At 44.1% G+C, this 24,805-nt stretch overlaps 1 protein-coding gene across 1 annotated transcript in view; it reads right to left on the bottom strand.

Annotated features, from left to right (window-relative positions):
* The window catches only part of ARIH1 (ariadne RBR E3 ubiquitin protein ligase 1), a 48,095-nt gene that overhangs the window by 3,517 nt on the left and 19,773 nt on the right, over nucleotides 1-24,805 (bottom strand). The window contains exons 2-12 of the mRNA XM_056500287.1: nucleotides 23,136-23,203; nucleotides 17,322-17,466; nucleotides 13,762-13,854; nucleotides 13,354-13,409; nucleotides 10,369-10,435; nucleotides 9,598-9,704; nucleotides 9,092-9,134; nucleotides 8,038-8,109; nucleotides 1,424-1,554; nucleotides 1,268-1,325; nucleotides 280-540 (exon numbers count right to left, since the gene is read on the bottom strand). Of these exons, the coding sequence (XP_056356262.1) occupies nucleotides 280-540; nucleotides 1,268-1,325; nucleotides 1,424-1,554; nucleotides 8,038-8,109; nucleotides 9,092-9,134; nucleotides 9,598-9,704; nucleotides 10,369-10,435; nucleotides 13,354-13,409; nucleotides 13,762-13,854; nucleotides 17,322-17,466; nucleotides 23,136-23,203 (1,101 nt within the window). The remainder of the gene's footprint in view (nucleotides 1-279; nucleotides 541-1,267; nucleotides 1,326-1,423; nucleotides 1,555-8,037; nucleotides 8,110-9,091; nucleotides 9,135-9,597; nucleotides 9,705-10,368; nucleotides 10,436-13,353; nucleotides 13,410-13,761; nucleotides 13,855-17,321; nucleotides 17,467-23,135; nucleotides 23,204-24,805) is intronic.

Genomic DNA, 24,805 nt, shown 5'->3' with positions numbered 1-24,805 from the left:
ACATTGAAACTCATCCAGGTCCACCCACTGCCATGGGCCACCTTCCACTAGACCAGGCTGCTCCAAGCCCCATCCAACACGGTCTTGAACACTTCCAGAGTTAGGGCAGCCATAGCTTTATGATTCTGTGACTCCTCGAGCAAACAATCCTACACAATGCCCAGAGAGCCTCTAACTTCTGTACAACAGAATATTAAACCAGACTAACTTGGGTAAAAGTGGGGACTAGAGGCCTCCAAGCATTAAATCTGAATTCCTGATAACCCAATTTTCTCCTACCTCAAAGATAATGGACTGATTATTCTTTTTGAGGTAGAAGGCAAAGACGTAAGTGTACATGAGTGTGGCACGACACTGGCAGAGGACGTCGACTGCTTTCTTCAGGAACTGCACCTCGATCCACGACATGTTGTGCTGCTGCATCTCCTCCATCTTCTGCTTCACCTGAGCGTAGAGCTTGTGCTCGAAGCGCAGGCTCTGCATGTGGTTCATGTAGCGGTTGCAGTAGAACAGGTACCTCTGCAGGGCTGCTCGGGATCGCTGTGTTAATTCCCATTAGGGAGAAAGAAAACAAATAGTTAAAACAAAGTAACAGCTGCAAGAGAAGTAAATCCTGCACAAGGCTCTTCCTGATGCAGAGAAGGAGATTCCTTTCCAAAGGAGGCTCCTCTCCCGTGACACTGGGCAGACGGCTCCATGTGGCCCCACTAAGCCTGGGAAGCACCCTGGGCACTTCCCAGCACAGCTCTGACATCCTCGCTCCCTACCTTGGAAGCAATTACAACCACACTGCTCAAGCCTCATCACTTCTGTATTTCAGCCTCTCGACTCAAGGTACAGCACTCAAATGCTTTCAATGTCATGACGAAAGTGAGAAGACGGTGTTTTGTTGGGGTTTTTTTCTAGTAAGGAATTCTAATTACTGTGCTCATGCTAAGAGGGCAATCTCAGGTAGATTATAGAGCAGGGGAAAGGCACCATGTGCTAAATAGTGCAAGAAAACCAAGATGACTCAATACACAGTCATTAATCTTATTTTCTTCACACTGACAGACCAGCTGTAAAAAAGTAACACCACGGGCATGGCTCAACTCTACAAAGGTAGCACATACCAGACAAAGCCATCCCTATCATAAAAGTCAAGAGACTTAACTGTCCTTTAGGATTTGTGCCCGAATCCGTGAATTCCTTCAGAGCAGATGTGTAGGTTTACAGAAAGCACCACAGGGTCGCTGATCTCCCTCATCACCAAAGGTTATGGACTCACCTCCTGTGCATCCCTTGCTGCCTTTGCATCATCCTCATTGTAGCGATTACAGTTGTACCTGTAACAGGGACACCGATTCCACAGATTTCAGTCCAAATCCGTGCCGTTTGCACCACGACCTCCTCGCCTTCCAGCAAGGCACGCTCCCGAACTCACCAGGCAGATCCGTGGGGCTCCCAGGGGCCCAGACACACCCAGCAGAACTCCGCCTTGCAGTTCTGGTTCCGACAGACCATGTGGTTGCAGCCCCCGTCCTTCTCGATGGTGACATGGCATTTCGGGCATTCCTGTCCACAGGGACAGAGAGCACCGTTAGCAGGGCAAGCACGGAACCCCAACAGCCTGGGGAACTTGGAAGGGTTCCCACGGCAGTCAGACAGAGCACGTCAAGTGAAATACATGATTTAATTCTTCCCTTTGGACATCAAGATCCTCTTCAGTCAGGCCTTAAAATACTTCCAACCCGGAGCAGTTAGATAGAAAAAAACTTAAGGAATAACATATTTTATCTATGCTGCTGTCACAGAAGGACACTGGGCGAGTCACTTCGTGACCTTCCCCAAAATCCCAGCAGAGGGGTGGTCTCTAAGAGCCTGGGAAGCATGTGGCTTTCCTCACCACCAAGTGTCTGCTCCACTCTGGGACTGAGACCAAGCCGGAATCACGCTGTTACCAATCCAACCTGCAGCTGAAACATGCCATCCAGAAAGGAGCTCAAAACATGCAGCAAGACTCTAGTGTGCTTCAAAGAAGCTGCTGTCAGCTAAAAAGACACTTTTCTTCCTGAGGTGTTTCCATGTCTCCCATCAGGTCCCTTTTTTCCCTTCATGTGACACCTCACTGAAGGCTTTTCGATAAAAGCTCACATGGGGTTTCCCTTTCAGGAGTAAGGCTTTTGACAAATACGAGTATCTCAAAGGGCAGCTCTGCACAGGGAAATATCTGGTGAATATAACACCAATATCATGGTGTCCTTGATCTTAGAAATTAACAAATCAACAAAGCAGCAAATATACAGAAAAAACCTGCATAAATAAAACCAAAGCCATTTTAGGCTGAATCAGCTCCTTGTCCAGCTCATCCTACAACTATACCAGTCTTCACGAAGTCTCTGCACAAGCCAGTTTTTATATATAATACAATAACAAACATATCCAAACCAATGATACACACACCTGTAAAATCAGCTGCAGCTTTTGGGTCAGAAGCATGTGAAATCCCCTCCCCAGTCTGGAGCATGTCTTTGCCAGACAAAGCAAGCAGTTCCTACCCTGGCATTCAGATAAACTCTCAAAGGAAGAAACCAACATGCACAATCACTCCACAACTGCCACTTGTATATAGGACACAATCCAAGAGGTTCTTGAACACCCACTCTGAGTGTCCCAGTACATAAAATGTACTACATTTTATATGAGTTTGCCAGTTTGTGTTGTCATGGATAGGAGAATTTGCACATCAAACCAATGGGATCAAGCAGCAACCAAGCACAAAAGAGGAATTTTCCAGCCCTGCCTTCTTCCCAGTCGCCTGTGTTTGTCCTTCAGACTCAGGAACTGTACTGCAAACAGAGTACGTGAAACACAGTAGCTCCTGTGTTGGTTCCCTCAAGGGCACAATGTCAAGATGTTCCCTAGGACTGTCCACAGGACAGATACTCAGCCAGGGAAGCTTGTTCCCTGTTAGTGCAGTTCTGTGAACTTGAGAGTCAAAAATGGTCCCTCCTTCAAGCAGAGAAGTGCAGCATCTATTTCCCTCTTCCAGGCAGCACTCCTCTCTCTTCCAATGCAGCAGGAACAAGCCAAGACTCAAATTTAGGTTTATGCCAGCAATGTGCCCAACTGTGCAGATCCCTACTCAGCCTGCTCATCAGCCAGGGTGGCTCTTATTGCAGACAGTGGCCCTGTCCCTGTCACACCATGATGAGCCAAGGGCACACAGCCAGAGTGATTTTTCAGAGGAGGTTGTGGAGCTGTGCAGTTCTTCAGACACATCTCCTCCCATCAGGTGCCAGCCTCACTCGTGGGAGACGCAGTTGATCCACGCAGCTGCGGTGATCCCTCCTGCTGAGCAAAATCCTACAGCTGCAAGAGAGGGAGAACAGTTCCCAGGTGATCTGCCAGGCTGGAGGGATGCCACAGGCACCATCCACAGCCCAGGCATGTGGAGCCATCTCACCACCAGCAGGGCTCCATCAGCAGCAAGTTCTGTCCTCCTGTCATTAAGGTGGGACCAAGCTTTCCAGTGTGTCCACAGTGCTCAGGGCTTTGAGCTGTAGAATGCAAACTAGAACAAAAAGAGTCTTCCAGTGCCTGAAGGGGCTCCAGGAAAGCCTGGAAAGGGACTTGGACAAGGGGGAATGGCTTCCCACTTCCAGATGCCAGAGTTAGATGGGATATTGGAGAAATTGTTCCCTGTGAGGGTGGTAAGGCCCTGGCACCGGGTGCCCAGAGCAGCTGTGGCTGCCCCTGCATCCCTGGAAGTGTCCAAAGCCAGGCTGGACCTTGGGATAGTGGAAGGGGTCCCTGCCCATGCCAGGGGTGGAACTTGATTGGAAGTCCTTCCAACCCAAACCACTCCATGATTCTATGATCTCATTACAGCCCTTTTCTCACAGGGAATGCCATACTTTCCAAGCCTTTATGCTCCTGTCTAGCAAAGCACAAGGAAGAGGTGACACAGTATCTGTACAGATCCCTAAAGCTGTGTAAAAGTGTAAAGCTGAATGTTATTAAAAATTAAAGCCATGAAAAGCACATACTAAAGAAATGCTGGACGTCAGCAGAAAAAGAAGTAGTAACTACTCAAGTCACCAACACAACAAGTGGGAGAGATTTATAGATTAATGAGGATAGGAAAGGAAGAGCTCTCTGAGAATTATGGCTATGCAACAACCCAACAGGCAGCAAATCAGGTTACTAACCCTGCAGATTATTGTGCACATTATCAGTCACAGCACAACACAGAAGTGACCTCATTAACATTGTTCCACTCCAAACAATTCCATACTGGGCTTGGAAACAAAAGCCTGGGCAAACCTGGCAAAGGAGAAAAATCCTGATTTTGTTGTAAAAGCATCATAAACTTCAGCTGCTCTTTTATGACCAGAAAGCTAAACAGAAACATGTTTCTTATTTCAGGGCAAGTGAAAGAGATTAGTCCTTTCCAGACTCCCAGAGGAACTGGTGGACATCAGCCTCCCACAGCCACTTCACAGCAATGCCTTCACCCCTAGCCCATCCCATAAAGAATCCTCAAAAACCACAGGGATTTCTTAATGAATTTCAACAAAACCCAAAAACTTAATTACAGCTAGCACAAAACAGCACACCATTCTAACACCAAGAGTCACAGAGCAAAAGTTTTAAAATAGATTTTAAACAACAGTTCATCTGAGAAGGGGAGACAGCACCTGAGCACCTTTAGAAAAACACAAATCACAGCTCCAGCACAGTAGGAAATGAAGGAACACAGTTTGGTGCTGGTGCCCAGGAGGATTCTGTGTCCTTCCAGAATTTCCACACATTAGAACAAATGCAGGATCTCAGAAAGTGCAGAAGGAGCACTTGTCCAGCCATTAAAAAGTGACCTGAAAAATGAGAGCTGTGGGCTCCTGCCATTTCATCTCGTGCAGGGGAGAAAAACAGCCAATGTTTTTTTTGGAGAAGAAAACGTGCCTGGTTTATCCACCAGCTCTGGTTTATCCTTCAAGCTCTGTCTGGCCTGGAAGGGAACGATGAGGATGTGCCAGGAGCTAAAGAAGCAAGGCTGGAGCATTTTTTTAGTATCAGATGAACAATTTTAATTAACACAAATTTAAGTTCCACAATAAAAAGCAGTGCCTTGTGTGAAGGTCGGCACCATTACCAGCTTTGTTCTTTTCCCTTTGGTATTCCAAGAGGCAGAGATTAATATCACTGACACTCAGGTTCCAAACAGGTTTCCCCTCCTCCTGTTAGACCACTTTCAGATAGTCTTGATATACCTTAAAAGCCTAAAATAAATGCACAAATCCAAGTTTTCTCTATTTTTCATTCCTCTGAATATCTACTTAACAAAAGTAATGGATCTCTGTGGTTTCTTTATTCCCAAATACCCAAAACCTGCCTAGTTTAGAGAGGAACTACTGAAGAACCAAGTCTGCCAAACAAACTGAAAAAGAAATATGCAAATCCTTGGACTGTTCAACCCCATTCCTGAAGAAGACTGAGAATTACCAGCTTGATAAAGAACTTGTATTGCTTTATCTCAACTTTAAATTAATCTAGTTAAGTTGAACTCATGTGAAAGTAGCTTATTTTAAGAAAAAAGCCATCTACTCCAACACACTCTGCTGCAAGGGCTGTATCTTTTATAGAAGTAAAAGGAATTTAGGTCTCCTAAGTGCAAGTAAATGAAATGCAAAAGAATAAAAAATCATATCAGAAACCACAGAACTCACTACTCAAATCTCCTCATTTTTCATTCAGACCACTCTACAAAAAAATATGCATCACATCATTCCAGTTTGGGAACAGAACCCAATTCAGCTGGGTTTCACTTTTCTGTTCTCTCACACAATTGCCTAATTTTCCTTTCCAACTCCATCTCCCAGGACAAGCCGTAACAAATGTATCTCACATTCTCCCCATGCAAAGGATTATCCAGATTTCAAGCCCACATTCCAGAGGACTGGTATTTTCCTTTTACACCTTCATCTTGTTATGACAGGAAGTCTCCTTCCCTGAGAGGAGCTCACACCGGACAGGACTCACGCCTGGATGGCTCCAGAAAGCGCTTTCCAAAAGCCAGAAACAGCAACGGAGCCTGCAGTCACACTGAATTCCTTGGAGAGCTGTTCCCACTGATACTGGGGATTTTTGCATCTGATGGTACCTGATTCCTTTCTAGGTTCTTCAAAATGAAATTCAACACAGAATTCAGGCTGTGAAGCCAACAGTGCAGGCACAAGTTGTGCCTTGCCAAACCCAGCTGCCCTGCTTTCTTGCTAGGAACAGTACAGAGAGAAAGGGAGGATGGGGACACACTCCAAACTGCACAACTGCCATCCCAGTCTGTCACTACAGCCCCACACCCAGACAGCACTCAGGTTTCTCCATGCCTCTGATCAGGGATCAGCAGGGAACTGGGGCAGGAGGGAGGTGGTGCAGCCCCACGACCCCGGGCTGACCTGCCTCTCTGGAGGCTGCAAAGCTCCCAAGGAGCACATCCCAGCAGCCAGAGCTGGAGATTCCCACCTTCCCCAAGGCAGAGATCAGCATGAGGGTGGCTTACTCTTCCTGCCAACTTTCCCCTCAATTGAATCCAGCATCAGCTCAGAGAGAAGAATGCCATATTGTCCTTCAGCTAATTCAATGGATATGGATGCCATAAGACTCCAGGACAGTTGGCTTGCTCAAATGTCTGGAGTAATTACCCAAATGGCAATTCTTCTCCTTGTTGCAGCCTGGGCTCCTAAGGATTCCCATGTAGGAATGTCTGTGACAGTATTAGAGGAAGAATTAGACAGAAATGTCCAAGGACAGCTCTGCTGCTCACACCAGACTAGAGGTACCAACAAAGAAGCAGGGCTGGTGCCAGGTGCCACCCTCCAGATGGGTGTTCCCCACCCCCAAAAATCTTCTTATTCAGGTGGGGATGGGGAAGATGAGGAACCCCAAGATCAGCCTCCTGAGAGCTTTAACAGGCAGAACAGGGCTGTGGCTGTTCCAGTGTCCCAAATATGTGAGACCCAAGGCTAGCAGTACTTACACTCTGCCTTTTCCATGCTATTGGCTGCCCTTCCTCAGGTTCAATAGGAGCAGTCCCTGAAGACTCAGCAAACTCCAAATAAACCTGGTTCAGTCCCCAAGTCAAAGTTCCAAGTGGAACACACTGAGACAAAGCCAAAGTCCCTTTGATGACACTGTGAGCTCCAAGCAGGGCCCACACAGCCCCCCTCCAGCCTGGTCTGAGCTGCACAGCAGGGGTTCCTCTGCCACCATAACACAGCATTCCAGCTCGATGAAAAGCAGGCAGCCAGCCTCGGAAGGAAGGCAGTGAGGCTGCTGCAAACAATGCCATTAACCAGTTACACAACAGAGCTAAGAAAACAAAGCAGCCACTTCCTCACTCCCTCCTCACCTTCCTCCTTCAGCTGGGAGCCCCAGGCCTGCTCCTTACCCACCACAGGATCTGCTGCTTTTGTGTCCTTGCCACCATGACAATCCTGGTTTTAATTTGTCCCAAAATGCTCAAATGCTAAAGTTTCAGGCAAAGTTGGGCTAAGTAGAATGAAGACCTTAACATAATAAAATCCCAGACAGCTGTTCTGCCAGTCTCCACCTGGAATGCTGCCCAGTGGAAATGAAGGCTCCTCCAGAGGAGCCAAACACAGGGATTTGAAGGAAGATATTAATGATCCCAGCCAAACTGAGCCACGGGTGGTGGTAACATGTTCCACACATGGAATGGGCCATGGATTTGCTTAGGGAAGCCACCAGTGCCAGACAGGAGCCCAAAGACTTAAACCTTGAGCCTCCTTTGGGTCTCCAATTAACTGTTTTCTTCCAAGCACTTTCCTTCACTGAACTTGAAGAAACTCACCTGATTCCAGGCATTAACACCTGCTCACTCTTCAAACAAGAGCAGTTCACTGTACAGTGGATTTTAAGGCTTGCTCTTAACATAGAACAGAAAAACCAATCCTAGTGCAAGGAATTAGATTGATGTTCTTTTCACCTGACAAATCTGTACAAAATCTCTGTATAAAATATGAGTAAACCTCTCACCTTTGTGTTGGCTGCAATCCAATTGGAGGTTTCACTGTCATCATCACACTTCTTAATCCATTTCTTTAACCACTGTCAGAAAAATGATGGAAGAAGAGCATTAAATCCAGCTGGAGGAACCACAAATGTTCCCAAGACACCTGCTCACATTAAGGAAAGGTACACTCAGCCACATGGGAACAGGGGAGTGTTGGTGCTGGAAAACTGTGCAAACAGCCACTAATTTAGTGGCAGACAGTTCCTGCAGCTCCATCCTGATCCAGCAAGCACAAACACTCCTGAAACAAGTTTGCATCTCTTAAGCTTAATCAGCACAAACTTCCTGTTGGTCTCTTAAATAATAAGGACATTTTGGCTTTGGGGTGACTAACTGTGGTCTTCCAGTACATGAAAGGAGCCTACAAGAAAGATGGAGAGACTGTTCACAAGGGTGTGGAGGGACAGGAATGGCTTCCTGCTACAAGAGGCCCAGAGAAGCTGTGGCTGCCCCACTCCTGCAAGTGTTCAAGGATGGGGCTTGAAGCAACCTGGGGTAGTAGAAGGTATCCTGGCCCAGGGCAGGTTGTGGGACTAGATAACCTTTAAGGTCCCTTCCAACCCAAATCAGCAAAACCGAATTAGTTCCTCCAGTACAATGGATAACATCTGACAAAGCACCAAACATCTACAGGAACAACTTGTACAGGAATGCTCCTTGTCCAAAAAGCACCTTCACTCCTTTGCAGGGGGTTACAGGACTAACAACCTCCTCTTCCAGACAATCCATACCTGGATGAGGCACTGTTCCCTCACAAGGTGCAACAGCAGCTAGTAAAGGCACCCAGCAGGATTTCACTGCTGGTTTTCCCCTGTGATTTAAACAGGTGAGCTACTCTGCTCGCTGATGGGAACAACAATTGGGCTCAATGATCCCTGGGGGTCCCTTCCAGCTCAGGATTATCTATGATTCTATGGACAGCCATAAAAACTTGGGTTTCATTGCTAAGTCTTGCACATAAATTTATTTAAAACTTTTGCAGAACACAGATTTGGACAAGAACCTCAATGTGCTCACCTTGCATTTAACAGGATCATGCCAGTTTTCACCGCAGTTAAAGCTGTAAGGGAAAGGAAGGGAAAGTAAGGGCAGATGATTGTACTTGGAATTAAAATAATAATTAAAATAATAAAATTTCTTCTGGGTGTTCAAAGCCAGTCGTAGGGAAACTCAACACACCCCTCTTCCATCCTGAAATCCCTCAAGGGCCACTTCATAACAGAGCAAGGGGGAATGGCTTCCCACTGCCAGAGGACAAAGTTAGTTGGATTATTAGGGAAAAATTATTTACTGTGAGAGTTGTGAAGCACTGAAACTGGTTTCTAGAGAAGTCACCCCATCCCTGGAAGTGTCCAAGGCCAGGCTGGACAGGGCTTGGAGCAGTCTGGGGTAGGGGGTGGAACTCAATCACCTTTACAGTCCCTCCATAGCCAAAGCAGTCTGGGAGTCCATGAGCACACATTAGACACTTGAGGGCAGGGAGCAGAAGGCAGAATCAGCACCTTGTCCTTGCTGGCCCTTACCAGAACTGACGGCCACACTTGCAGCGCACGGGTTTAGCATCCGGGTACTGGACTTTAACGACGTGGTGGCAGTCGGGGGCAGGACACCACTTTAACAGTCGATTACACTGCCAGACAAAGCACAGACCCCACATCACACAGGAAGGATGTGCCCAAGGACAGACCCCAGTTGTGGCTCTAAACAGCTAAGATTAAAACCAAACCCACTGCACCCATCACTTCTGGACTGAAGGTTTTATCCCATCTTCCGCCCTGGGCTCTACAGGACAGCTGAACCCACACAGCTGGGAAACTGGGACAGTGCAAACATCTTGCAAAGCAGCTTTCTCCAAGTTTATTTTGAGGCTATAAAACTGTTAGTATTTTGCTAAAGCACTTTTGCCATTTTACTTCCAACTGGCAAAATGTTCGAGGCATGTTCTTGTTTACAGCATTTCCTGGATTTCAATGTGAAGTATCTCAGGTAACATTCAAGAGTCAAAAATATTATGTAACTATTATATAACTATTATAACTACGTAATTCTGCTTCTCAGAACCCAGATATTAAGCAACAGCTCTAACATTCTCTTTAGGTCTTTTGTCCTAAAGTTTTTTTAGTATTTTCTTGAAACTATCCCTGTAAGGCAAAGAACAATAAAACAACCCCTGTATTCACACTTGACTATAGACTATGCAAAGAACCTGCTCTGCACTTCTAAATAAGCCTCCAGTCAGGTACACATGTGAGACAAAAACCTACAGGCCATTAAAAATTCAAATAAAAACTCACCTCTACAAAACTATTGGTTATTAAATGCTGGTACTTTAATTTCACCTTGGAATCTGTGATCAGACGCCTGTGGGAAGGTAAGAAACAGAAAATTTGTAACAGAAATCTTGTTTTTTCCATACACTGCCAGTAAGTTAAGACAAATAGATTTGATTCATCCTTCTGCACTTGGGGGTACCTTTTGTACTTACCTGTTCTCTATTTATTTGTTAGATCATTTATTATTATGAAAACTACATTCTCTCTATTCAATATATAAATATATTAGCTTCAGAAACAGAGAGCTCATGCAGCTCAAAAGAACTGAACCTCTTCTTGGTGAGAGGATTTTTATTTAAAAACCCTTTCCTGAAGAACCCAAGAAACAAGTAATTTAATCACTTCATTGACATAAAACATGCACATTTTGTGGCAAATCCCTTTAAAAAGCCCCAGAACAACCCCTGTGTGGCTAATAACTTTGGGAAGCCTCACATTAGCTGGGTTTCAGTGGAATGCTACAGCTTCAGCTTAAAAATTAAGAATTAAAATTAGAGGTGTTTTAATCTATTTGCCATAAAAACAAAGTTGATTTGAATTCAGCATCACTAGGGGTGCACACAACACAGACTTTAAATTAATTCCAGTCTGCTTAGAACTAGGAGAGCAGAGGAAAACTGACTGATGGGAACCCTTGACAAGCATGGTGACCACTTTTCTCCTGGGCACGCCATCACAGCTGGCACTTGCAGACTGCTCAGCCTAAATGCATCCAAAATAACTTAATTATGGATTGCTGAGCACTTCTACAAACTTCTTTTAGCTGTGACTGAAGTATCTTCCCAATATATCTAAATATAAAGCTGCACTAACATACCCTTTGTGGCATTCCTGGTTTAAATCCTACTGTGGAATGCAGCTTTATACAGGCCATACCATGAGTAAATACTGGAATTAATGGATTTTCTTTCCAGCTGCAGCCAAAACTAAGTGTACTCCTGCATGTTATCCTTACAATAATCCCTGAGGAGTGTGTGTGCCCATGGGATGTGCACAAATCCCAGCCCTGGGCAGCTGGGGAGCTCCTCACCCAAGCATATGCTGGTTATTACATAAATCACAGCACGTGGCAGCTCAATTCCCAGGGCTAAAATAAAACAAATCAGCTGACAAAGCATCTCTCCTGCAATTCTGGAGTCAAAACTTACTGAAGAATGAGAAAACAACTTGAATTTAGTATGAATTATAATTTTTTTTTTGCCCCATACCTGGGCTTCAAGACATACTAAATATCACCTTGAAAATGCATTGTATTATAACAATATATCAGGTACTGGAATTTAAATTAACAGTCATGCCATGACTAACCAGAGCACATAATCCACTGGTTTTTTGCTTATTGACATGCTTTGATTGCCTCAATTAACATCACCAGGTTAAGATCTTGAAGAATTTTGCTTTTAAAATTGTCATCTTTTGGCAAATCATAAATAAAACCAGACAAATTAAGAGATGAAACCCATGCCCAGAGCCCATAAATCATATTAATTTTGTGTACATATTGCTTGGAAACTGAGAGACTCTGTAAACAGGAAAGGACCTAAAAAGTAATAATTAAGGACACAGAAGTGGGTGCAGGTTTCAGTTCCAGTTGAGATCATTTACATTTTTGCCATTTATTTTGACATATCCTAAGACTGCCACAGTTGTCCAACTCAGCTTTTAAAGGAAAGAGTTTTTCAAAAAAATGCACCTTCCTCCCCACAGAAATCCAGGTAAGATCAGGGAAAGGTGGATTTTGACCTCTAGAAACAGTTTCTGGTTTTACTCAGGCAAACTGGACTTGTTTGCTTTAGCACCCAGCTGCCACTGCCCTATCCCAGGCCTCATTCCTGCCCTCTCCAGCCAAGTGGAATCCCACAGCACTGCCCTCTTTTTCCTCCATCCCTTCCTTGCTGCTGCTGCCACTGCAGCCTCCAATGGTTTCAGCTACTCAATTGCACAGGCACTGTTTGAACAGCTCATTCCAACTGCTGTAATCAAGAAAACACTCAAAAAAAGTCTTGTCGAGAGCGTTTGACTTCACAAATTGAGGTTCAACCTCTGGTAAACAAAAATCTCAATCAAGTTACTCAAGATATGCCAATTTCAGCTCAGTTTCCACCCACTGGGCTCTACAACCCACCCCTCAATAGGGCAGGAATTTCAGCTACTTCCACTTCCATCCAGCCTACACTCCATGAGTAACCAAGAGCCAAAAGTGGCAAAATCACTACTCTAAAAAGCAACTGATAATAAAAACCACCAAATTAATATCAATGAGTGAGTCAGGCTTCAGGAAGGAAAGAATAAGCTTCTACTGAGATGCTTTTTAGCAAAAATAATTAAAATGAACTTGAACAAAGTTCAGAATTATTAAGGATATTGCTCATGCAACAACCTCCCCCAGTACAAAAGAGAAGGAAGCTCACAGAGTTCACTGCTCCATAATGAACTAACAGTCATTCTACAGCTGGACAGCTTAACTCCAAGGACACAGGCTGACACACCAGCTTAATCAAATCCTGTGTTTGAGGGTCAACTGCCTCCTATCTGAGGGCAAAAAACACATCCTGCATCAGCTCTTAGGACTCCTGTCCTCTGACTCACCTACTAACTACAGCTATAGGGCTTAGGGAACTGATGAGTTGACCTGGGTGGAAGTCCCACATTCCTACATACATCAAAGGAAACAAAATGCACAAAGCAGTAAAGCAGGGTTTGGAAACCCTGGTGTCACAACTGACCAAACTGGTCAGGGAGTCTTTCCTCCCAGGGCCATCACATGGGCTTTTCACACCTAAACAGGAAATTAAAAGACATTCTGGTATCAAAACAGACAGCTCAAGATAGGCTTCTCTGCCACCTGCAAGCCTCTGTGCAGTTTGTTATAAGCATTTGAATAGATCTGAACAGCACATGAGTAACACAATGGGAAGAGAGAGTAAAGCCAAGAGCATTACTTACATAACTGTATTGTCGTCCACTAAGATATCACAGCCATGGGCAGGGCATGAAATGGTCTGAAAAACACAAAAAGGTCAAAGAAGAAACAGTGGTTACCCTGGTTTTGCATCACAAGGAATTCCAAGGCAACAGACTTCACTACAATCCATAGCCAAAGGAGTGCCCTGCCTCTTTCACCACATCCCAGGTGTGCCACTGGTTCCTCCTTCCCCAGCCCAGCTACCAGCACCAACTTCACAGAATTTTCTCCAGAATCACCTTAGCAGAGCCTGCAGCCCCCAAACCTTTGGGGTTTTGGTTCCTTTTTTGTTCTTTTGGCTTTTTTAAACTTTAGCAGAAAGATTCTCCCCCGTGTCTCCAATACACAGAATTTCCAGAAATAAGTCATGAGGTGAGTTGAGATTTTACCTGTCCCATGCCTTCCTCCATTATTTTGGTAGTTAAATATTCACTCCAGCACTGCATACAGAACTTGTGTCCACACTCTAGGCCAGTGAAGTACTGCAATGACAAAGAATACAAGATATGGCCTCATTTTATCACATGTATTCACTCCATAATTTCATCCTTCTTGGTGGTGTGCAGTTCATCCATCCAATCCCTCTTTCTCCACACCAAACTTGAGACACTGCTATTCATTCTGCATCATCACCACTACAGAACTTTGCCAAGGCAGCCTTAATTACTCTTCCAAAGCCAGACTTTAATCCTCAACCCCAGCAGCAAGGAAAGGTGTGGCCCATGTTTCCATCCTGCCCATTTAAATTTATCCTTGTTTTAGTAGTGTATATGGAGCACAGCACAGCTCTCTCCCATTTTACTTTGGAAATCAGGCAAATAAATGCAACACCAAACAGGTCACAGTGATAAGGATACAGAGTCTTCATCCCTCCTATTTTTTTTCCCCTCAGCACATGTGGGTGCTGCCCAAAAGTCCCAGACCTCCTCAAGGAAGCTCCCCTAAAGCCCAGATGCTCATCAGATGAGGACACTCAAGATCCTAATTGGCAGGTGCAAATTGCTAAATAAAATTCAATAATGATCTGCTGTCACAGACAGCAACAAGGACAACTCCATCCTTATCTGCATCATCTGCACAGAGCTGTCAGATATCTGGGACTGAGTAGTTACACAAGGGTGGAGAAGCAAACACTGCTGAGGAAAGATGGGAATTAAAGTACTTTTCCCTGGTCAGCCTGAAGTTATTTTATACTCAGGGTAAGCACCAATGAAAGCTGTATTTAAAACACTTCATTTGTACCACTATAAAGGTAACATTTGCTGGCTTAGCTTCTCAAACCAACTTCTCAGCTAGTAAGATAAAACCAGAACTTTACCCTCAGATACCATCAAACTCTGAAACTCCACAGAGGAAAGAACCCAGAATCCTCTGTGGAACAGCCCAAAACAACTGCAGGATGGTGGTAACTGAGGAAATGAGAATCCACTTGAGGCAAATGTTCTTCCCAAACCACCCTCTCAGACACAACAGATAAGCTCTGTCCATCCCACAGAGGTGTAGCAGCTGTGTTGTGCCATCTCTGGATCCTCTGGCATTGCCCAGGAAGGTTCCTGTCAGCACCCCTTTCCCAGGGGCTGGCAGCCTGTGATCACACTGCTCTGACACTCCTGACACCAGCACAGGCTGCAACCTGTGAGCACCAACATGGTTGAATCTGACCTGAGCATCTGACTTGGTTTCAGGTAAAAACAGAGACATCCACCCTAAAGAAACCAACAAAGAGGTCAGAGAGGAGGCTGACACCTATGTGGTGCCAGGTACACCAGCTGCAAGAGTGAAAAAATACACCTTCCACTTTCAGAGTCCTTAGTGAACCAGCTAACAAGGTATCTCATACTCCACAGATGCTGCTGTGGCCAACTGACATCTCCTGGAGGTGCAGGGTTAGAGTAAAAACACTTTAACATCTGTAGCTTTTGGGATGCCACAGCATGGAACCAGCCCAAAGACAGCAATGGCTTTTCCATGAATTCTGGCTTCTCCACAAGTGACAGGAAGCAAGCACAGAGAAGAGAATCATCCCCTACTGAACCCAAACTCCTGCAGCAGGCACACAAGAGGAACCACCACAGAACACATCTTCACGTAAGACCTATTTTGGTTATTGCAGCCAGAGAAATGCTTTGCTAAATGCCCACAGAAAGGCAGCCACTACCACACTTCCTCCCAGGCTGCAAGGAATGCAGAGAATCTCTCAGTTCTTTTCTTTACTTTGAGGGAGTTCCCAATTATTTTTGGCTCAGCTGACAGCAGATGTCAAGGGAGCAAGTAAAAAGGCTAACACAAAACCACCAAGGACAGGGGGAACAGTAACTCCTTAGGCAGCTCATTAGCCCAGGAGACAGCTCTGCTGTGACCACATCAGTGCTCAACATCTACAATCTGGACAAAGCAGGATGTTCCCAAAACCACCCCCACAGCCCACTCTCCTGAGGGTGAGGAGCAAGACAGGAGGAAGGCAAAGCCATGACCCTCCCAATTCCTGTCTTCCCAATAAAGGTGTCACCCCAAATAACTGCTGGGACCTGACAGTGCTTGACAGGGACTCAGAGCAGGTGAAACGTCTCCCTTAAGTCCTCACACTTGCACACAGTTCTTTGGAAAGCAATAGAGACTTTGTGGATGGGAGAGAGGGAATTTCAAGACTAACATTTCTGCAACAACTGTACACTGTAAAACTTCTTAACACCTCCAAACTCCCAGCTTTCCATAGGCTGAATGGGGCTCTCAGTGCAAAAATGCCCTGGCTTTCATGTGGAAAAATAATTAGCTGATCATTGCAAGAGGATTTGCAAAGCTGAGATTTTAGGTTGGGCATTGAATATAAAAATAATCCTATAATTTATAATTCACATTGACTAAAACAGCTTCAAAACAAGTTTCAATCACCTTAGACACAGACACTACAGCCTTTTACAGAAGAAATAATAAACACTAGTTTTCCTACAGGATCAAGCCTTTTTGTAGGGCTGAAAACAGAAACGGAGACTCCCTCTGATGGTTTAACACTGGCAACAGAGACAGCCCTGCTCACCTGCAACATCTCTCTGCTTCAGCTAAAAGTCTGCTCTTCTAACAACTGGGCCACTGCTATTTCAGCTACAAAATCAAGAAGTGTTACTGTGTTTTGTGCTGTTCTTTCCAGTTTCAAAACTCTAGACAATGCTGGGGTGTGATTTTGGGGGTTGTCCTGTGCAGGGCCAGGAGCTGGACTTGATGATCCTTGTGGGCCTGTTCCATGATTCTGTCATTCTGCTTCCCAGGCAGCACAGTACCCCCAGCCAGAGGACAGGCCTGTCACTTGTGAGTTGTACCTCCTTACTACCAGCACTTTGCCTTCTGATGAACTCTAGAGTTGACCTTTTCCACTCCCTTCCTTTTCTCTCAGCTCTCCCAACAATATGTCCTGCCCCTGGGAGCCCCAGCAGAGTCTGGACCTCTGAGCAGTGTATGCTAAATGCTTCAGTTTGGTCAGCAGCAACAAAAAAAAGTAGCACTGTCAGCCAGGACATTGATGCAGAGCCCCAGCAAACACTGGATAACACACTCTCATGTCTGACCAAGAGGGTACTGTCCAAACATGATAAAGATCCAAAGATATCCACATTTTACTTCTACTACTTTTATTCCAGACTTCCTAGTTTGACTATTTTGTAGCATTACTTACTGCATTTAAAAGCTGTTTCCTACCTTGTCTTTCTATTTAAGTAAATCCCTTTGCCTGTCATGCTTTTCACAGATTTTTAGTATCACCTATCCTTTATCTGTACATCTCAGTTGGTATCTGACCTTTGCAAACATCACCTGCTTGCTTTTTCCTGAACTTTGCTACATCGCTGCCCAAGCCCCAGCACCCTCAGATGTGTTCTCCAGGAAAATCAGAAGTTTCAGGTCAGAAATTTGGGGATTTGCTGGTCAGGTAGCACAAGGCCACTGGGGTACTCACCGAGTTTGGGTAGTTCAGGTAGCAGATCTGACAGGACATGTCCTGGGCTGATGACCTGGTGTTCATCTGGCGCGTTCGTGACTTTTTACTTGGATTAATTACATGACACTCTGCAAAGAGCTTCTCCAAGTTGCCATCAAAGTACCTGCACAACATGGAAAGAATGAAAATTTAACCACCTTCTAAATCATTTTGCCATGCTATGTAGCAGTTATGTGTAAAAAGATGCTTTATTTTATATTTCAAAACTCATATACCCACTACTTTCAACAAACTCTTCTCTGACACAACACAGAGGTGGATATCAGACAACTACATAATTTCAGAGACTCTCACTTGAATTACACACTCCTGAAATTCAGGCACCTTCAATTCTTCAGCTGCATTTCAAGTAATTTGTGATTCTCCCCAGTGATTGCTTTGCATTAGAATTCCAGGACAGGAAACTAGAGCAAGAACACCTGAGTTCACAGTCCAGACACTGGAACACCTTCCTAAAACACAGGTTTGATACCTTCAAGCTCAATTCTTTTCAAATGAAGCCTTCTATTTTTCATAATATTCTGATCATTAGTCATTTGAGCACTTGTCTCTTCAGTCAACCTGAGGTAATTTAACAACCTCCTAAAAAAATACAGTTCCAGGTTTACAATGCTTCTGAAGATTGGGTATCTATTGGAAAGGAAGATGCAAAATTGCTTGGGCGGGAGGAAAAAAAGATCACTTCCTTTCTATTTCCTACTCCCTTAAGGAAAACAATACTGGTTTGCTTTAAAGGCTTATAAAAAGCTCTTCCTTGGAGAGGAGGACCAAACTGGAGAGAATCATTATCAGAAAGCTCAGCCCCTTCCCAGAATCCCTCACACACCTTTCTCCAGCCAGCAGCAGGCTGCAAAGAACTAATTAAACCAGACAATTAACCAGCCCCATCACCTGGACAGATCCCCCAGCCAAACCCAGTAAGTCATTCCTCTGCTACCCTAACAGCTCTACCTACTAACAAGGCTTGATTTACAATTGAAAAAAATATCAATTTTGCCACTATTTCATGTATTTTAGATCTTAAATTTCAAGACACTGGATCTGGAAGGAAGTGGTGAATTCTGGAATCACAGCATCCACGAGGCTTTGCCACTATTCTGCAATGTTAGCTCAGGATTTTACTCAACCAAGTTCTTTGCTTAGAGGATTATGTTTATAAAGTTGTATGTTATCTTTAAATCTAAATATATAAAATTATCTATTTTGAAAATTTTAGCAAGTGAATTCAGTGCACTCCTATTATAGGCAGTATTTGTTTATTAAGAACCATGGATAAATATTAAGTCCACAAAAGTTTTCCAGCCTTCCAACTGCTCTTAGAGGCAGCAGGAGCAGCACAGGACATGCTCTGAGGAGAGCAGACACATAGCTGGGTGTGAAGTTTGCAAGGAAAATAGTTTTGTATACAAATGCTATGATGCAACTTGAACCCTGATACTCATGACCAGCTAAGTGCTTATGGAAATACCAGAGGTTTTGGTAGTGGTAGGCTGGTTTTAAGGGTGAATATTCATGTCAGGAATTTGACCTTTTTCACCTGGAATTACCCATCCTCTTCAAATACCTATGGACAGTATTCCTGTTCCTCCATACTGTTTTCTTTTCATGCCTTTTCTTTCTGAGTAAGTAATTTCCACATTTATTTTTATCCATGTCTCTCAGATTCATACTAGTGCTGCCACTGGGCCATAAGACTCCAGAAAATGCAGAGGAAAATGTGGATCTCTGAAAACACACAGTTCCAACAGATACTCCAAAGTCCAACAGCTCTCTAACTGCTCCACCGCTCCTTACACAAACATGCCAAGGGCTCAGTCAGAAGACCCTTGTAGTTCCTTCAATGGCTAGGAACAACACCTAATTCCAACTACCATCCCTTTTTCCCCACTTATTCCAGCATCACCACAGATCATCCATGTAGGCAGATCTCCCTTTGCCCTCCCCACGTTCTTGGGTCAAAGAATTCCCAGGCAACAGCTCTAACACCCTTCCCTCCCACAGCAGGTGAGCTCCATGTGACATCCACCGACTTTGCTGGCCAGCAAACCTTCTCCACCAACAATTTCCATTTCCATTCATCCTCCTTGAATCCAAGGAAGCCAAAACACTTACAACCCCAGTCCTGTTCTGACCCTGATCTCATACAATTTCACTTAGATTTCTCCTGCAAATCTCACCTAATGCATTACAAAAGATGGCTACACTTCTCCAGCTCTCCATGTCAGCATCCCTCCTCACTTCCTTCATGTTTCCAAGAATTCTGAATTTTCCTCAAATACTCTCTATTTAAAGGGTTGGTTCTTGGTACCTCCATCCTTATTTTCATCCTAGGGAGGAACACAGCACCTTTAACAGCCCTTTAAATCCTCTGCCCTCCTCTCCCTTCACAATGCAGATATTGAGTAATTCCAGCATTTCTGGCACATGAGAATTTCCTCTATTAATTCTTCAAAGTTTAGTTGCTTCATCACAAAGTTGGGAGTTTTTCTGCTATTATAAAATGAATAGACAAACCAGAGTTTGTCCATTATTTTCAAGTGTTTCTACTTACCAAGACCAAAACTATAACAATGCCAAGACTTTTTGGCAGAAGGATCAAGATGCCAGCCCCTTTATCTCCTCAAAATTCCCTCCTGCTGTTTGTAACTGCCTAATCGCCATTTTCCAGACATAATCAAATCCTACCCATGGGAGTAGCAAAGATAAAAAATCTTTTCACTGAAAAAAATTGCTTCTGCACATTTTGGGATATTCACTTTCATGTAAGAGCATTTGTGAGTGTCAGTGCATCAATACACTCATAGTAAAAGATATCTCCACATCAAAACTCTTGCCATGCACCATTTTTCACCTGTTCAGCCTCTGCTGAAGAGTGTGAAGTATTTATTTGTTCCAAGGAAAGCAGGCAGCCAGGTTCTGAAGAAGAGGCAATCTGGGCATTCCTGACATCCCTCCTCCACTCAGAGGGAACAGGGACATGTGGCCACTCAGATAAGCAGCTACAAGGGACTGCTGTATCTCTGGCTGAGCCTCCAGGGATTAAATCAGGCCTTGGGGACATGCTGAGACAGTTTTCTCTGAACAAAATGACCAGGGGAAGGCACATCAAGCAGGAGAGCTCCATTTTAACCTCTTCATCACAAAGAGGTTCCTCCCCAAACTCCCCTCAGGAGAGCCATAGTAAAATTGGAATTTAATCAAGGTAAGGTTCAAGCTAAAGCACTTTCTTCATTGTTTCTGAAGTGATGTGGTCATTCTGCACCTGGTGCTCTCCTGTCCCTAAGCATCAAGCTTGCAAGACCCAGGAAAATAGTATTTGACATCTTAATTCTCCTAAACTCATGCAGCATATCAGAGGCTGAACTAGTATTTCCTCCAACTCATCACTTCAATCCTACAGATAAATCTACCCCAAACTCCCAATTTTGATTTTGCATACAAACAATTAGTGTTTCACCAGTGGGACAGGGCAGTGTTTCAATTGTGGCTGTTACTACTTTACTGTAAGTGGAACAAATATCTGCCCCCTGAACACCACTGTGTAATTACTGAATGACAAAGTTGGCACAGACATGAACAACCTGCTCTTTTAACCTGCTGCTTAAAAACAGGCATAACAAGGCTAAAAAAAAAGTGAGAAACAGAGAAATTTTCATGTCACAAGCTCAGACCTCCACATTTATCAAAAAAAAAGAGAAGCCACTTAGTTAAAGTGCTTTTCTCCAGGCCAGGTCTGATAAGGCTGCTGGGAGGTTGTGCTGACTCACCATGAGCTAAGGGAAAACAGGCATTGATTAGGAACTAATACACACCATCAAACAACAGCAACTTTCAAGCAAAATTGTCTATTTTGAGGTTTTTTTCCCCTTAATCCTCACCTATCACCACATCAATGACCAAACCCTCTTGAACACCAAGAGCTTGCTCTCAGCCTTCTACCCAGCTTCCTACTCCTGCTTTAAGACAGCTGAGTATGCCAGAAGATTTCATGGAAATTATTTGGTGCAAAACTGACAGAAGGCAGCTCCAGGCACTTGAGAGATCATGTTTTGGTGTTTTTCTAATACAACAGGACATGAATAACCACCAAAACTAGGACCAGTGTGCAACAGGTCTGCCTAAGCAAGTCGTGTATTCTATCACTCACTGAGGTAATCCTGCTGAGTTAAGTATTTTAATGAATATGTTTACCTGTGGATTTGTAAATATAGTGTGTACTTAAACTGTAAAAGCCTTAACAGTAATACCTCACATGGACCTGGATGGCATCTCCCTTGAGAAAAAAAAAAAACAAAAACAAAACCACAGCTCAATTTTTATTTTTACACAGATGCAGCCCTAAGCAAGCTTTCAAGAAGGGACAAAACCTACTGTACAAAGGAAAGGCTTTTCAGTGCACTTGTGTAGAGGTATCTCACAGACATGGAGAGTGAACTTTACCCTGACTAAGAGAACCAGCCCAAGAAACTCAAATACCAAGTGAACAGACATGTTGCAGAGCAGGAATTAAATTAGAACTCTTAACAACGTAGTCAGAGTTAAACAGTCAATATATTTGTATTCACAAAACTTCCAGACTTCCAACATTTATTAAAAGATCTCAACTTTATGAAAATAAGGACTAGAAAGCTGTAAAAAATACAACCACTTCAGAAGAAAAAAAAAATCTAGGTTAAACAAAACATAAGAGATACCTGAGCACCATCACTAACCAAAAACATTACATAAGGGGACTAAAGATGTCCTAAATCCAATAGACAAAGATAGCACAAATGTTTATACTCCAAACTCTTTCCCTGGGTGACAGAGTACCAAACTACAGGAGCTCAGCAAAAAGACATTTATCAATTCACAGGAGCACCAAGAACTTCTCCTGGTTTACCAAGCACATCTCAGCTTCCCATGCCCTGATCATCAGGGAAAGGAAATGGTAATTAAGAGGAAAGTCAACCTAATGATCGATCCCAGCAGGCCCTCCACACCCATTGGTCACAGCAGGTAAGACCAGCAGACACCACACCCAGCAGTCTCTGTACAGCTTTTACTGCTCCTTTTGGTCCAGATTAATTCTCCACCCAGTTTCTAAAGTAAATTAAATTTTCCAGCTCCCTCAACTATCTTCAGTACTAACACTGGCATTGGAATGAATCAAATGCAGCTGGATTTGGTCTCCACTGTGTAACAACAAACTGAAAAGTACCTTTGCCAAGCAACATTCCAAGAGCTGGGAATCAAAGACAGAAATAACCATAAAACACTTTGCTCTTAGGGGGAGGGAAAGGCAAAATTCAAGCCATTATTTACACACACTGAAGAAAACCTGGAGCTGTGGAGATGAAGACAAGGCAGGACTATTATCAGTAAGGAACAATTTAGCCTTGGCCAGAGCAGCAAATAAACATGTCAGGAATACACATGCCAGCATGACAGGCAAGAGCAGCTAAACCCAAATCCAAAACAGTTGCTAGATAACAAGAACCTGTTCCTGCTTGATTTTTTCCAAAGCCTGTCCAAAGCCTGTACACGTTCAAACTGGAAATCCCTCTTTGCAACGGACAACTTCCACAACTTCTAAGTCTAACCAGGCATCAATAATATTAAACCAAGGAGTCAAGAGTCACCCTTAGCTGAGAAAGGGGGAACATTTAGAGTTTAGACAAAAGAGTCTCCTGCTTCACACTGTGCATTCATCCATCCTCAATTAACCCAGGAGCACACATTTTTTTCCAGCTCTGTGGCACAAGATGGTTGCATGCTAAGGTGGCTGCTTACCTCTCCATCAGCTTCTCCTTATCCCAGTTGAAATGGCTGAGCAGTATCCGAGTGATAGTCGCTGGATTCTGGAGAAAGAAGAGAAAAATAATCAATAATTGAGTAACCAAGTGAGTGAGAACACCAGGCAGAGCTTCCATTAGGCAAAGGGAAAATCAGGGTGTCTGATATCATCATCTGTTCAGACAATGTTTACTGGCATGGGCTGGGAAATAGCTGGACTTGACAGACAGATTTAAAAGGAAAAATAAAAAAACCCAACTCTATAAATCCAAGCATCTGTATAAAATGAGAATTTGGTTGAAGATTTAACAACCAGATTAATTGCACCTATCAGAGTGCCAGCATGCCCACACAATGCAATTCCAGGATGTCTGCAGAATGCAGAAGGGCTGATTTCCACCATTTTCCATACCCATTTTAGCCACTATCTCCACACTCCTTGCAGAGCAAGAATAATCCAGCCCTGACCATCAAAACACTTGGGCTGGAAACTGTCCCAGAACACAACTGGCTGCCAGTGCAAGATGACAAAGTCCTCAGAAGACCCTAGAAGTTCCTGATAGACCATGAAAACCAGAAAACTCATGGACAGCTAAGGAAAGAAATACAGCCTACAAAGGTCAGAAAGAAGGTGCAACCTAAGAACTGATTTTCACTTGTGCACAAGTTTTTATTCCAACTAGATCTGAATGATCAGCCATGAGTTTGATTATATGAGAAATACAGCAGACCATATGGCTTCTGTTATGCCCCAGAACCACGTTTTAGCTCCCCAGATCCACTCTGGGGTTCAGTTTTAGGACCATTTACCACAAAGGAGACAAGAGCAGGGCCCTGAGAGCAGCTGTGTGTACTTTGCCATTTGACACCAAAATGGAAGTCTGCCTCAGGGCCAACGTTCAATGGATGCTCTGAAGCTGTTGAAAAGTAGGACATAAACCAGCAATGTGATTTCCTGAGCCCTGGAGCCACAGCCACAACGCTGGATTCTGCCAAAAGCCAGGGCTGTCACCCACAGCAGCGATCCCACCCCATCCCTGCATGTCCTGCTCTCACCAGTCCATACCACTACAGCCATTTTATGCTGCAAAATATGGCTCAGAAACTGATCTTCTCTTTTTCTTTAGGTTGTTTTTTCTCATGGAATCGGTTTTCCAATCTATTTGATTGCCTGACCACACAAGGGAATTAACACGAGGGAAAAGCAGGACAGCCTCTTTCACCACCAACACCAACAAAACCTTCACTGAAATAAAGCCCTCGGGTGACAGTGTTAATAAGCAGAAAAAGCCAGTCTTGTGGTTTATACTATAAAAAGTGACACCCCTTTCCTTCTACAGTGTGTTCTGACTCTTATTAATGCCAGCACAGATTGTTTAAGGCCGAGCTAAGAATTTTTTTCCAGCTTAAAAAGCTCATATGAATGAACCAAAGCTTTAGAAAGGTTTGACCAGATCCCTGATGCAGTTCCTGTGGAACCCCATAAACAGCTGGGACAGCAGATCTGTACAGTATGGGGCAGAAATGAGTATTGCTCAACACTGCAAGGTGACAATACCTGAACTTGTCTCCTAGCTGACAGGGATCCAAGCTCTTCCCTGCAGCAACACAAGGTGCCTGGCTGACAACCACATGTCACTAGCTCTCCAACACCATCCCTCCCTACA

This window comes from Oenanthe melanoleuca, chromosome 10, assembly GCF_029582105.1.
Source record: "Oenanthe melanoleuca isolate GR-GAL-2019-014 chromosome 10, OMel1.0, whole genome shotgun sequence".
Taxonomy (NCBI): Eukaryota; Metazoa; Chordata; class Aves; order Passeriformes; family Muscicapidae; genus Oenanthe; species Oenanthe melanoleuca.
This window is presented reverse-complemented; position numbering and strand designations above follow the sequence as displayed.